Source organism: Colobus angolensis, unplaced genomic scaffold (assembly GCF_000951035.1).
Source record: "Colobus angolensis palliatus isolate OR3802 unplaced genomic scaffold, Cang.pa_1.0 Scaffold230, whole genome shotgun sequence".
Classification (NCBI taxonomy): Eukaryota; Metazoa; Chordata; class Mammalia; order Primates; family Cercopithecidae; genus Colobus; species Colobus angolensis.
The window spans coordinates 4832561-4848891 of record NW_012115489.1 but is presented as its reverse complement, the minus strand read 5'-3'; the positions used below and the strand labels follow the sequence as shown (position 1 = coordinate 4848891).

General features: G+C 33.7%; 1 protein-coding gene across 1 annotated transcript in view; it reads left to right on the top strand.

The window, feature by feature from the left end:
* C9 (complement component 9) overlaps window positions 1-16331 on the top strand; it is a 91247-nt gene that overhangs the window by 53855 nt on the left and 21061 nt on the right. The window contains exons 8-9 of the mRNA XM_011944402.1: window positions 1954-2082; window positions 3510-3685. Of these exons, the coding sequence (XP_011799792.1) occupies window positions 1954-2082; window positions 3510-3685 (305 nt within the window). The remainder of the gene's footprint in view (window positions 1-1953; window positions 2083-3509; window positions 3686-16331) is intronic.

Here is a 16331-nt window from a genome sequence, read left to right as displayed (position 1 = left end):
AGGTTTCCTTGAGCTGCTGTGAGCTCCACCCAGTTCGAGCTTCCCAGCAGCTTTGTTTACCTACTTAAGCCTCAGCAATGGTGGGCGCCCCTCCCCCAGCCTCGCTGCTGCCTTGCGGTTAGATCTCTGCAGACTGCTGTGTTAGCAAGGAGGGAGGCTCCGTGGACATGGGACCCTCCCGGCCAGGTGAGGGATATATTCTCCTGGTGTGCCCGTTTGCTTAAAGTGCGTTATTGGGGTGGGAGTTACCCAATTTTCCAGGTGTTGTGTGTCTCAGTTCCCCTGGCTAGGAAAAGGGATTCCCTTCCCCCTTGCACTTCCCAGGTGAGGCGATTCCTCACCGTGCTTCAGCTCTCGCTGGTCAGGCTGCAGCAGCTGACCAGCACCGATTGTCCGGCAATCCCTAGTGAGATGACCCCAGTATCTCAGTTGAAAATGCAGAAATCACCAGTCTTCTGTGTCCTTCGCGCTGGGAGTTGGAGACTGGAGCTGTTCCTATTCGGCCATCTTGCTCTGCCCCCACCTTCTGGTCTTAATAGACAAGGATCATCAGGTCAATTCTAGTGACTTTGAAGAGGAAGTCCTCTTTCTCACTTCTCCAGTGCCAATATCTGAGGACCAAGTTATGTCCTCTGCTTCAATTTAGGATGTCTGAACATGAAAGTGTCCACTGCTGAGGCAGAGAATCTGAACACTTTAGGGTCACCCAGGTATCTTTCACCCTCATCTTCAGAAGCAGAGACCTCACACTTCTTAAGGATAAGGTTAGAAATCTAGAATTATGGATTTCTGGTATTGTTTTCCATTTTTATCCTCTCTCTTCCCTTCCCATGGGAAATGCCACCTGATAGTTTCTAAGTTCTTACTAATTGTGGGTGCATGAGAAGTATTTGGTAGATGAATAAACGCCTAAATGCCCCCAGAGGTCTACCCCGACACTCCTTGTAGAACCCCATGATTAACCTCATTTCATTTTTTTCTTTCCTTTTTCACAAAGCATTTTGGCTCCCAGAACAAATAATCACAAATTCATGTGTGTGTGTTTGCATGTATGAAATAAGAAATGATAAATAAGGGCAAAAATTGACATGGTCAATGAACTGTCATCTGGGCTGTTTACCCTTAAAATACAGGAATAATTATTTTTCTGAATTGCAAAAACACATAATAACTGATAGACTTTGAAAATATTAGGATTTTTCTTTCTAGTAACTGGGCACCTACACACCATAATGAGTCAGTTTCCAAGACTGATATCTACCAAGTAGCATTCATAGAACGAAAGCAAAGTGGCTACATACATCAGCCATCTGTTGAAAGCAATGAACCAGCTACATTAAGGATGAACTAAGTCTTCCAAAGAGGATCAGGAGATGTTGATATATCTCATGACCAAATTATGAAGTTGATACAGAGAAGTACTTAGTAGCTAGACAGCTCTGGGTTCAAATCCAAACTTACTAGCTGAGTAATGAGCCATTAGAAGGTTATCCAACTGCTCTGCAATTCCACATTTTCATCTGTACAATGAGGACAATATAGTACTTACTTCATAAGGCCAGTGTGAGGATTAAATTAGTTAAAGCACACAAAATGCTTAGAAGGATGCCAGACATGTGATAAGCATTCAATATATGATAGACATTGTTGTCCCTCTTCTATGACATTACAGATAAAAGACTTTACTATAACCACCACAGTCTGACCTACATCCCTTTAAACCATGTGGTAGACTTAATGTGTCCTTTGCCATTAAGTTGACAAGCAAAGTCAAAGGGAGGTCACTATAATCTAATACGAGGACAAAGCAGGACAGACATGACGGCACATTTGAATTTAGTAATGGTATATAGGAACCTAAGTAAGGATGTTTCTTGAAAATAGCAAAATTGGAATTTATTTGTGATGTTGATAGACATTGTCTAATAATTTTCAAATAAATTCATTAAACAGGTGTTGAACTAAAAGATGTAAAGAGATGCCTCGGGTATCATCTGGATGTATCTCTGGATTTCTCTAAAATCTCTGCTGGAGCTAAAGTTGATAAAGATGATTGTGTAAAGAGGGGAGAGGGTAGAGCTGGTAAGTGTGGCTTCACTTGTTAGACTTTGTAAAGCCTGGGGGTAGATGTCAATGAGCACTGCCCTCTTGCAATGAGCCCTCTTAATTGTCTATCCTCTTTGTGCTTAAAAACTATCTTTTATGTACAGTGGTTTTCAAACCACTATAAACACAGATAGCCCAGGGACATGTATTCACCAGTATCGCTATTGTGCTGGTTGTACAGTACACAACTCAAGGGGGTGTGATTCACACAGTAGTCATTTTAGACTTGTATGTTTATCATGGCAATAGTAAGAAAACATTTTCATAAATGTTTCCTTTCTTCACCCTAATTTTAACAAAGCTTCCAAATAAGCAAGTGACAACGTTCGTGCATCCATTAACAAAGGACAAGGCCAAAACCATTTCCCCAACTCCACCTTCCACCTAAATAGAAATCCCTAATTAATCCTTAACTTTAAATCGGTACCTAACCTTTTCAAACATACAAATATATTTGGTATAAATATTACTTCCTACTGTTAATCTTTAGCAGATTTACAAGCATGAATTGGTGCTAGAGTTCTCAACTTTTCCTCTAATCAGAAATACCTGAGAATGTTTAAAAAATACAAATGCTTAAAACTCACCTTTAAAGAAAGAGTCAACTGGTAGTGGGGAGGCAAAAGTGGGGAAAAACTTGATATATTTAAAAGCATATCAACCAATAATATGTGTCCATGATTGAAAAACCAATGATGAAGTGGTGGAAAAAAACTGAATTTCCCATTATATGGTGTAATTTCTATATTTGGTCCTTAAGCTAACTGTGTAATCTCTGGCTAGTCACTCCACCTCTCTGTTTCCAATTTCTCTTCTATAAAAATGAAGAGAGGATGACAAAATTTGTCTTGAAATTCCTTTCCAGTTTTAAAAATTCACAGCTGTAAAAGACTTACAAAGGTTTGTTAAAAGAGGCTTAGTCTCTAGAGAGACACTGAGGAAAAGATGGGTAGACTGGGAGTGGACAGAAATGTTACTTTTCACATTATTCTTTTTTGAACTCTTCTTTTTGTAATATTAAAATATATCAAAGCAAATGTACACAAATATAATTATGAAGGTAAGTTTGCAACAGAAAATATATATTACACCCAAAGTCATATTTAGTTCCCATGTGTACATGTTTGTATGTGAGGAGCTGTGAAGTATCGGTGTATCTAGACCATGGGTAACATTTTTATTTTTTAAAGGAGGTGACAGAAATCTACAATTGGCTCCTAATGTAAATTTCCATTGTAGATTTGAGGTGAAAAAATGCATAAGCAATATTTACAATTAAAATTTAATAAATATATTAGGTTGTATTTTACTAAAAGGACTCAATAAATATTTATCACATGTCCTTTTGATAACTAGCCATAGAACTACAACTGCTTCTCTTTAAGTCTTTCTTCTCTCCTCAGTAAACATCAGCAGTGATACCCTCATAGATGATGTTATTTCACTCATAAGAGGTGGAACCAGAAAATATGCATTTGAACTGAAAGAAAAGCTTCTCCGAGGAACCATGATTGATGTGACTGACTTTGTCAACTGGGCCTCTTCCATAAATGATGCTCCTGTTCTCATTAGTCAAAAAGTAAGAAACGTGTTTATTTTCAAATAGAAGACTGTGTCTTTTTTTTATTAAATGTCACATTGTTTCAGGTGAACTGTTAGCTTCATCTGAAAGAGACGTGAACATTCGGATACACTCCCATCTCTTCCCCCAAAGGAGGCATGGCATAGAGGAAAGGCATGGTGTGGAGTCACACCATCCTGGCTGACTTCCTGTCTCTGTCTCACTAGGTGTGGGATATTTTCTGACCTCTACAACACTGAATTCTCCAGGACTCCATGTTTATTCTGAGAATTTAACGAAATTGCTTATATAGAACATAGAGCACACACTGTAACAAGATAGGTACTCACATATGGTTAGTTCCCTCCGGTTGGCCCCTTGCCTTCCCATGGTCATGGTGTTCCACTATCATATCTAACACAAGAGAATTGTATTTACTAAGGGTCTTTTTTTTTTTTTTTTTTTTGAGACAAGTCTCACTGTGTCACCCAGGCTGGAGTGCAATGGCGCAATCTCGGCTCACTGCAACCTCCTCCTCCCGAGTTCAAGTGATTCTCATGTCTCAGCCTCCTGAGTAGCTGGGATTACAGATGCGCACCACTACATCCAGCTAATTTTTTTGTATTTTTAGTAGAGACAGGGTTTTGCCATGTTGGCCAGGCTGGTCTCAAAACTCCTGGCCTCAAGTAATCTGCCTGCCTCAGGCTTCCAAAGTCCTGGGATTACAGACGTGGGCCCCCCTGCCTGGCCTAAGGGTCTTTATGAAAGAAATGTTCATAAAGTCTACAAGAAAATAAGACTAATGGTGAACAATTCTTATGGTCAGTAAATTTTTCCCTTTTTCTATCTTGATTATAATAGTTTTCAGCTTACAACCCCTTTGGGAGTTCATAGTCAAGTTCTTATTCCCAGAGGAAAAAAAAAAAAGTGTTATCATTGTAAGGATATAAATGACAATGTTATTTAGCCTCATCTTTCTTTCCCCAAGCTACCTAAAACTGGTATGCATTTTTCTTTACTTCTTTTATTACTAGTACTATTAGTAAGTGCTTTTTCTCTACTTCCCATTATAACTTTCAATTTTCTCCATGTGTTTTACAATTTGCTTTCCTCAGATCATGTTTATTTTTAACTGCTCCCTACTCCAGTCTGATTAACTTGAGTTACAGAAATTTTAACATTTTCATAGGACTAGTTATTGGATAATTTTATTCCTTTATTCTATTTTATTGTCTTTAAAGAATGAGTGAAACCTCTAAGACTATCTCCTTTATGTGAAGAAGAAAGAAACTGGAAATTTTCATAATCTATTCTCCCTTTATGCTATAGAAATATAGCCATTCATAGATATGCAATGTATTTATGAGTTAAAATACTTTGTCCCAAAGTAGGACAAAAAGGGAGGAAAAGCTGGTGAAATTCCATGTATGAAATTAAAATCAGAAGATGCCTCTTTGATCTTATTAAATTTGAATCTTACATAAATTTATTATCTTGAACTCAGTAAAATAAATTTATCTTGGAAGATATTAAATAAGAAAAAAATGAGTAATTTAGGTGAATATTTACATCCAGATGAACATTCCAGGCTCTACAAAGCAAGTTCAACTGTCTTTCTACAAATTCAAGAGTGTTCTCTGAAGAGGTCTTAATAATAGTTCAGCATGTTCTAGAGATAATTTTTTAAATCTCAAATAAATAAGGCAGCTGCTGAAGATTTATTACTAGATTTATTAAAACTATTCAAAGACCCTCATCAACTTTATTGGTGCAGTCCTGCTGTATGGATGCACAGTATAGTTTATCCCATTTTTAGGGACAACCTTTTACTTCCCCAAATTTTCAGATTGGTAGACATTCCATTTAGACTATCGGTATAAATTTCTTTCTTCATAAACAGGAAGGCTGGCCTTTTCATGTTAACATTTTACCTAAGGAAATGGTAGCTATTGTTAGTTCACTATGGACCACTTTTTAAATTTATCTTCTTGTAGAGAGAGTTGAGCAAAGCAAAATTGTGGATGTTGTTGACTTTGTATAACTTTTAGATCTCTGAAGAAACATGAGATATAGTTAAATTTGATCTTGAATTAGATTCCAAGTTATTTTACTCTCATAATTCCAGTAGAAGTGGACCTTTGGTTAACTTGTAGCTACTTCCAGGAGACAATTACACAATCTATGATCACTAATTCATTTTCAGGAATTTGAAGCATTCTGTTGTCTGCAGATGATATGTTCAAACATTGGGGCTGGTCTTTTAAAGAATTACTAGAACCTCTCCCCACCCACCCTAAACTATAAACTGGTCAATATTAAATATTCTGTAGCAAATTAAATCAATTATCTAGGTATTTATGTTGAAAACCAATTATCTTGGAGAAAAGACCAGAACGTTGACTGTAAGCTCTCACTTAATATTATCAATAGGTTCTTGGAAACTGTGACCTTAACCAAAATGACCTATAACAAAACCAATTTTACCATAAGCTAATGAATGGGTTAAGTTCCTGTAGCATATTTCTGGTCACAAAAACATCACCAAACTTCTAAATAAAAACTAAAACACTTCTAATATTGGATTTTGAAATACATGTAAGCTATTTACACATTTAAAAAAGATTAATAAAAACAATTAAGATAATGATTTACCTCCTTACTCTAGTTCAGGGTAGTCTCTCCCAGCAGCTCAGGGTGCAAAGCAGGAATCAGCCATGGACAGAGCACCGTCTCAACACAAGGCAAACTCCACACACCCACACTCACTCAGACTAGGACCATATAGGCACACTGATTTGTCTAGCATGACTATATTTGGGATGTGGGAGGAAACAAGCAGAACCAGAGAGAGACCACACAAATGTGGGGAGATTGTCAAACTCCCCATGCAGACAGTGACCCCAGCTGAGAACTGATTTTTTTCTCAATATTACAAAGAAATGACCTTGAATAAAACAACATTATTCTAGGACCTGCTGTTTTACTCGAAGTGGAACGCTGTATGAATATATTACTGAGATTTTCTAAGTAAACTATATGGTAAAATATATATGTTATAAATATATAGTATATATAATTTATAAATATAATTTATAAAATAATGTAATTTATAAAATCTATAAATACAGTTATACATTTTTCCATAATCAAGTCACTATGGCCATGCTCTTTTAGGTAGAACCTGTGGTTTTCAGGCCCCATTTTTCTGCTTTGTCAAACCCAAAATCACTTCTTGAGGAATGTTTTGACCCAGCCCAAAAATCTCTCCTTGGCCCTTCTCCATGCAGAGGACATAGGCTGGCCCTCTCTTTCAATACTTACTTTTGTCATGGTCTTCAGCTTCCATGAAAGTATATTAATTCTATTGCCAACTTGCCTGAATGTTAACACAAGTGGTTCTACAGTTTAACTCAACAGAATAGCTGCACTTTAAACCTACTCCTCTTAAACCTACAGCTGCAAGCTAGTTATTAAAATGTCAGCTAAGAGAAATCACTTTTATTAAAGACTGCCTGGAAGATATAAAGATTATTATTTCCTCTAGAGCAATAGCAGCAAGATGAGTACAGCTACAATATTGGCTTCCTGTAAAGTTTTGTTTTTCCATTATTAGAAATAAAGTTATGTAATCTACTGTTTTATTTACTAGAAGGTTGTTATGTAATGCTATGTCCTCTTTATGAGACTCATAGGAAATATTACTCTTTAATCTCATTTTGTTTCTCTTGGGAATCAGGTGAGTTTTTCTACCTTATTGGTAAGAAATGCATGAGATCAGTAAATTTGGTTGTGTCTTACTCAATGCACTAGAAAATATAGCCAAATTTCTGAACCACTTCATGCAAATGGATGGGTCCTCCTAGCATTAATGTAGCATTTTTGTTGTTTTTGCCTCCATCCTGCTTTTTCTGTTCTCCTCCTTTCCCGTTTCCCTCAGCCACTCATATGTCTATATGTTAAGCTGTATTAGTTCTTCCAGAGTTACATGGTGTAATAATTTATGAATTAATTAACCTATCATTTTTGCTCTATGTGTAACTCTTAGCAGTTATGAACCAGATGTTAAAGAGCATCAATATTTTAAAGGGTTATAGTACAAGTGAGAATCATTTCTAATTCTCTTGTTTAGGGATAAAAAACAACACTCATTCTATCAACAAACTGTAGTTGGTATACATAGTTTATGTTGGATGTCTGAAGGAAATCTCAACTTATTTATTATTAAACTATATTATTAACTTATTTATACTTTAGCACTTTTATGGTAGATTATTTCCTACTATAAATATATCAACACATGGTGGAAAGATAGAGTTATCTAGGATAGGAGAAAAAGTAAAATCATTTTCTTATTTAATAGAAAATAAAAGTTCATCAGAAAAAGATGGGACCCTTCAGGAAAACTTCAAAATGTCCATTTTAATTTTCCTTTGTTCTCCTTTGGATTTTTTAACTCCAGGATTTGAAGCTCCTCTGAAACTATTGTCATTGCATGTCCTTCATCTTTAACTCTTCCAACACTGTTTATAAATTTAATCCAAATTGTATTTCCTTCATGACCCTCTGTTCCCGTATTCTAGACTATCTGGCCTTGACTTTCCTTTGAAGGGTAAAACAAGATGAATTTCTTTTTTAAAAGAAATCAAAATAATTCTACCACATGCTTATGTTGTTTGTGCCAATGTGACAATGTTGCTGAGAGGTTTCCTTCTTTCAAATAAATATGACATGGTTGAAATCTGAATCCTCTGAATTCTATATACTATATATTAATTCATAAAAGAATACACTCGTCAACAGTTATGCTGACTTTGTAGAAGTTCTTGATATATTCCATATATGAACCTATTCACAATGTAAGTTTTGCAAATATCTTCTCCCACTTAAGAATTTCATCTTTAATGGTGTTTTTGATACAGATGTTCTCTTATATACTTTGTATTTTGAACTAATTTTAGACACAGCAAAATTACACACATAGTGCAGATAGTAATATTGCAGAAGTAGTACTGCAGAAGTAATATTGCAGAATAGTACAGATAATCATATTGAAGAAATAGTAGAGGGAATTTACTCATAAGCTTCATCTCCCAGCTCCTAATGTTAGTAATTTACATAAACAGAGTAAAATTTAGTAAAATTATCAAAGTCAGAAAATTCACACTAAGTAATTAGCTAAAGCACAGGTTTTATACACATTTCACAAGTTTTTCCCTTAATCTTTTTTTTTTCCTCCTGTTTCAGGATCCAATCTAGGGTCCCACATTGCATTTAGTTGTCACATCTCTTTAGTGTCTCCCAATCTGTTATAGGTCTTCAGACTTTCCTTGTCTTTCTTAACCTTGACACTTTTTATGAGGACTGGTCAGTTATCATGTCAAATGTCTCCCAATTTAGCATTCGAGTAGGTTAAGGTTATGGATATTTGGCAAGAATACTACAGAAGTAATGTTCTGTTATTCTCAGTGCATCATATTATGGGTTATGATGTTGATGGTTTTTTTATTTTGACGTAGTTAAATGTATCTTTCTGTTCACTATAGTTAGTACTTTCAATGTTTTAATTAGATTTTTCCTACCTCAAGACCTTGATACTTTCCTATGTATTACCCTTCAACAGCTTTATTATTTTGCTTTTATATTTAGATCTACAATATTAAACTTGGTCTCACTAAAATAAGGAATAAACAAAAATTATTAACTCTCATCATTTTTATTTCATATTGCAGTAAGTCCTAGCCAGTACAATAAAGCAAGAAAAATAAATAAAATGCCTAAGGACCACAAGGAAGAAGTTAAACTATCTCTCCATATATGGCATGATTGTTTAAATAGAAAATTCTAAGAAATCTATAACTCTACACTACATTTGTGTATTTGTTTCTCCTTGTACTTGGATTTTTATTTTATATATTTTAAGGCTTATTACCAAGGGCATACAAATTTAGAATTATTACATCTTCTTGGTGAATTAAAATGTCTTTCTTTATTTCTGGTAATGTTTTCTGCCTCAATTTTTTTTTTAATTACCTAGGTTTGCCAGATGTCTCTGTTGGTATGCACATAGCATACATTCTTCAGTCTTTTTATTCTCAGTTTGTTTGTGCCCTCAAGTTTTGTTGGGATTAGTTGGACTTTTTAAATCAAATGTGATGATCTTTGTTGTTTTCTTTTCTTTTCTCTTCTCTTCTCTTTCCTTTTTGTTTTTGTTTTTGAGATCGAGTCTCACTCTGTCACTCAGGCTGGAGTGCAGTGGTACAATCTTGGCTAACTGCAACCTCCACCTCCTGGCTTCAAGTGATTCTTCTGCCTCAGCCTCTCAACTAGCTGGGATTACAGGTGCCTGCCACCATGCACAGCTAATTTTTGTATTTTTAGTAGAAACAGAGGTTTCACCATGTTGACCAGGCTGGTCTCGAACTCCTGACCTCAAGTGATCCACCTGCCTTGGCCTCACAAAGTGCTGGGATTACAACCAGGAGCCACTGAACCCAACGTATTTTCATCTTTGACAAATACTTATTAGGTATCTGCAGTGTGCCAGGCTCTATTGTAGCATTGAGTTTAAAGCAGTGAATAAAAGAGATAAAAATCTCTAACCTACCAAACTTTTTCTAATATAATCCAAAAGCACAAGTGAAATAGATATCATAATGTTAATATTTTAGTGTACATTTTCCAGTCATCAGAGTCTTTATCAGAGCTATAGTTAGCCAATTTGATTTCATATAATATAATTTTATATCTTGGTTTTTAATGAGTAGTATATAGACACATTTTAATGTAATTAGATTTTTTAAAATAGGCATTACTTATGTAAAGTAAAATTTATTTTTTTTAGTGTAAAGGGCCCTAGGTTTCCACAAACACTTACAATCATGAAACCACCATGAAAGTCAATACAGAAAACATTTCTACCACATAGTCCTATCATGTCCATTTTCAATCAACTCTTCCTTGCTGCCCTACTTCTACATAACCACTGATCTGTTTACTGCCATATAAATGTAATCGTGTAACTTTTTGAGTTTGACTCTTTCACTTAGCATTATACATTTGAGATCCATCCACATTCACACATCGACATTCTTGTATGTATGAGTAGTTCCTTTCATTTTTATTGCTCAATAGTATTCCATTATATATAGATTCCATGGTATAGACTAAACAGTTTGTTTATTTAGTAATCTGTTGAAGGACATTTATTTGTTTCCAGATGATAATTTTTTTGATGATTATGAATAAAACCATTATAAATATTTGAATACAGAATTTTGCATGAACATATTTTTCTTTTCTCTAAGAGAAGGATTGCTTGGTCATATGATATATGTGTTTATACAAAACTACATAAGAAATAGCCAAATTTTATTATGCAAAGAAAAATGAACCCAAACATAGACTTGCAAGACATGGCCTGTATGAGAAGAAAAAGACCTCAAGAAAGCAATGAAAGGAACGCAAGAACAGAATGAAGAAAGTCAGGGGGACTGCAAAGGCCAATGTTGGTGCTGGCAAAAAGCCTAAGGAGTAAAGGTGCTGCAGTAAAGGCTACCTGTGTCCATTTTGGATTTTTCACGAGCAGATTAATAAACTAAAACTTTCATGTGAAAAAAAAAAAATAGCCAAATTTTTTTCCAAAGTAGTTGCATTTCCACCAGAAATATATGAGAGTTTCAATTCCTTAGATAATCATGTCATCTGAAATACAGATTTCCTTATTCTTTTCTCAGTCTCTATGTACTTTATTTCTTTTTCTTGCATTATTGCATTGTCTAATGCATCTAATATGATATTGCACCATTAAGTATGATGTTATCTGTAGGTTTTACATAGATGTTCTTTATCAGGTTGAGGAAGTTCCCTTTAATTCCTAGTTTGCTCAGAATTTTTATCGTAAATAGATATTGAATTTTGTCCAATAATTATTCTTTATTGAGATGATCATATGGTTTTTCACTTTTAATAAGTTGTTATGGTGAATGATATTGATTATTTAAATTTTGAGCAAACCTGGTGCTTAAACACCATTGTATTTGATTTGCTACTGTCTTGGGATGTTTTGTAAGTATGTTCATAAGTGACATTGATTTGTAATTTTCTTCTCTTAAGTATTTTTATTTGGTTTTGGTACCAAAGTAATGCTAACTATAAAAATAAGTGAGAAGTAAATTCTTCTCTATTTTGTGAAAAAGTTTTTGTAGAATTGATATGTCTTCTTTAAATGTCTGTAGAATTCACCAATAATGTCATCTAGGCCTTCTTTGTTAGAAAAAATTTAACTCTAAATTCAATTATTTAAATAGATATCAGAAGTTCAATTATGCATTTTTTCTGATTGAATTTTTACCAATTGTCTTTCAAGGATTTTTTCCATTTTATTAAGCAGCTGATACCTGTAGATTCTATAGTGATATCCTGCCTTGAATTCCTGATATTGTTAATTTTAAGTTTTTCCCTTTTGTCTTATTTTGTTTTATTTTTAATTAATCTGGTAGAGGTTTATCACTTTTTGTAGTCTTCTCAAAAAAGCAGCTTTAAAAAAATTTCTCTATTTTTTTCCCATTTTAATTTCCATTTCAATTCTTGTTATTTGCTTCCTTGTGCTTTGTACTTAAATTTTTCTTCTGTTTCTAGTTTCTTAAGCTGGGTGCTGTTATTATTGATTTCAGACATTTTTTTTTTCTTGTCTAATGTAGGCATTTTGTGCTGTAAATTGACCTTCAGGCATTTCTTTAACTGCATCCCACAAGTGTTGATGTGTTTTCATTTTCATTCAATTTAAAATATTTTCTAATTTTTTGTGACTTCCTTTTCTACACTTGGGTTATTTACAAATGTGGTGATTAATGTATAAATATTTGGGGATTTTTCAGATAGCATTCTGTTATTTATTTCAACTTTCATTTTGTTTGGTCTGAAGACATACTTTGTATTATTTTCATTATTCTCAATATATTGAGTATTTTTGAGGTGTAGATATGCCTACATGCACTTGAAAAGAATATGTATTCTGCTATTTTTGGGTAGAATGCTCTGTAAATGTCAGTTAGGTCCATTAGTTGTTGGCACGGCCCAGGGCTTCTTTTCCTGTGCCCTTATTCTTTCAGTGATAGAGAGCAGAATTTGCAATGTCTAGGTATGTTTACTGTTTCTTTTTTCAGTTCTATCAGTTTTAGCTTTATGTATTTTAAAGTTCTGTCATTGGGTGCATACACATTTAGATTATGTATCTTCTTTGTATATTGAAAACTTCACCTTTTTGCTCCTAACAATATTATTTGTTAAGAATTTTTTGTATGGTAATAGAGCAAAGGAGGTTCCATTTAATTAATGTTATATGGGATAACTTTTTCCATCCTTTTACTTTGAACCTATCTACATCTTTGTATTTAAAGTGAGTTTCTTGTAGACAGTATATAGTTGGGTCTTGCTATTTTTATCTAAAGTAACTATCTGTCTTTTAATTAGTGTGTTAAATCCATTTGCATTTAATGCAATTATTGACACAGTTAAAACCTGTACTTCCTAGTTGTTTTTATTTGTTCTGTATATTCTTTGTCTCCTTTTTGCTCATTTCTGACATTTCTGTTTTAAACGGACATATAAGGATTGTACATATTTATGGGGCACATAGTGATATTTTGATAATGATAATGTATAGTGATCAGATCAGGGTAATTAGTGTATCCATCATCTCAAACATTTGTCATTTATTTGTGTTGGGAACATTCAATATTCTTCTTCTAGATACCTGAAATTATGTATAATAATATATAATTGTTAACTATAGTAATCCTACAATGTCATAGAGCACTAGAACTTATTCCTCCTCTGTAGTTGTAATGTTATATATTTTAACAAATATCCCATTCAGTATACTTTTTCCCATTCAGTATGATGTTGGCTGTGGGTTTGTCGTATATGACCTTTATTGTATTGTCTTTCCCCTACCCTTCCCAACCTCTAGTGTCCTCTGTTCTACTTTTTACTTCTATGAGATCAGTTTTTGTTTTTTTTTTAGCTTCCACATATAAGTGAAAACATGTGATGTTTTGCTTTCTCTTTCTGGCTTATTTCACTTAACATAATATCCTCCAGTTCATCCATGTGGCCACAAATGACAAGATTTTGTTCTTTTTCATGGTTGAATAGTAATCCATTGTGTACATACATTATTTTCTTTAAAAAGAAAAAAATACATTATTTTATTTATCCATGTGGCTACTGTGAATAATGCTGCAATAAACAGAAGGGTGCAGATGTCTCTTTTATATACTTATTTTCTTTCCTTGGGATAAATGCCAATACTGGAATTGCTGGATCATATGATAGTTGTGTTTATAATTTTCAAAAGAACCTTCATATAGTTTTACATAGTGACTATACTAGTTTACATTCCCACCAATGATGTATGAGTTCCTTTTTTTCCACATCCTTGACAGCATTGTTTATTTTTGCCTGTTGGATATTGAACATTTTTTAGTATTTTTTTGGCCTTTTGTATGTGTTCTTTTGCAAAATGTCTCTTAAGATCTTTTGTTTATTTTTCAATCAGATTATTTATTTTGTTGTTGTTAGTTGTTTGAGTTCCTTCTAAATTCTGGATATTAGTCTTCTGTCAGATGCATAGTTTGAAAATATTTTTCCCCATTCTGCAGGTCACCTGTTGATTGTTTTATTTGCTGTATAGAAGCTTTTCAATTGGATATAAACCATTTGTTTATTTTTACTTCTGTTCTCAGTCCTTTTGAGAGCCTATTCAGAAAATCTTTTCCCTGACCAATGTCCTGAAGATTTCCCTTATGTTTTCTTCCAGTAGGTTTATAGTTTTGGGTCTTACAATAAGGTGTTCTATATTGGGTTGATTTTTTATAGGACAAAAAGTGAAGGGTTAATTTTATTCTTCTGCATATGGACATTCAGTTTTTCCTAGCACAATTTATTGAAAAGATTGAAAAGAAACCAATTATTTTTCTTGGCACTTTTGTCAAAATTTAATTGACTGTAGATAGATATATTAATTTCCGTTTCTCTATTCTGTTCCATTTGCTTACGTGTCTGTTTTTATGGCAGTACGATGCTGATTTGGTTACTATAGCTTTGTAATATATTTTGAGATATGATAATGTGATACTTGTAGCTTTGTTTGTTGTTGTTATTGTTGTTGTTATTGTTTGTTTAAGATTGCTTTGGCTATGTGAGGTCTTTTGTGGTTCTATACAAATTTTAAGTTTTTCTTTTCAATTTCTGTGAGGAATGTCATTGTCATTTTGATAGAGATTGCACTGAATCTATAGATTATTTCTGGTAGTAAGGCTGAAGCCTGGAGCATGGGATTTCTTTCCATTTGTATCCTCTTCCATTTCTTTCAATAGTGTTTCATAGTTTCTCTTTCACATCCTTGATTAAATTTATTTCTAAGTATCTTTTTTTGTAGCTATTGTAAATGGTATTGACTTTTTGCATTCTTTTTTGGCTAGTTTGTTGTTCTTTAACAGAAATATTACTGATCCTTGCATGTTGATTTTATATTCTACAGCTTTACTAAAGTCAATTGTCAGTTCTAAGTGTATTTTGGTAGAGTCTTTAGGATTTTCTGTATATAAGATCATGTCTTCTGCAAACAGGGATAATTTAACCTCCTCCTTTCCAATTTAGGTGTCGTTTATTTCTTTCTCTTATCTAATTGCTCTGGCTAGGATTTCCAGTACTATGTTAAATAAGAATGGTGAGAGTAGGCATCTTTGTTTCAGTTCTTAGAGGGAGAGCTTTCTGCTTTTTCCCATTCAGTATGATGTTGGCTGTGAGTTTGTCATATATGGCCTTTATTGTGTTGAATTACCTTTATTCTATACCTAATTTATTGAGAATTTTTATCACAAAGAGACGTTAAATTTTATCAAATGGTTTTTCTGCATCTATCGAGATAATCACATGGTTTCTGTTCATACTTTTGCTGATGTGATGTTTCTCATTTATTGATTTCCATATGTTGAACTATTTCTCGAATAAATCATGCCCACTTGATTATGCTGTATTATCTTTTTGATGTATTATTGCCATCAGTTTGCTAATATTTTGTAGAGGACTTTTGCATCTATGTTCATCAGGGATATTGGCCTATGGGTTTCTTTTTTGTGTTGTGTCCTTGTCTGGTTTTGATATCAGGGTTATGCTGGTCTCATAAAATGAGTTAGGAACAGTTCCCTCCACTTCAGTCATTGAAAAAATTTTTGAAAAAAATTAGCGTTAATTCTTGTTTAAAGATTTGGTAGAATGCAACATTGAAGCCATCTGGTCCTGGACCTTTTTTGTTGAAAGACTTTTTATTGCAGCTTCAATCTCTTTACTTATTATTGGGCTATTCAGGTTTTCTATTTATTCTTGGTTCAAACTCGAGAGGTTGTATGTGTCCAGAAATTTATCAATTTTCTCTAGGTTTTTTAATTTGTTGGTTTATAGTTGTTCATAGCAGTATCTAATGACCCTTTGTGTTTCTGTGGTATCTGTTGTGATGTCTCTATTTTTGCTTCTGGTTCTATTTATTTGGGGCTTCTTTTTTCTTTTCCTTAGTCTAGCTATTGCTTATTTATTTTGTCTTTGTTTGTTTGTTTGTTTTTTATTATACTTTATGTTCTAGGGTACATGTGCACAATGTGCA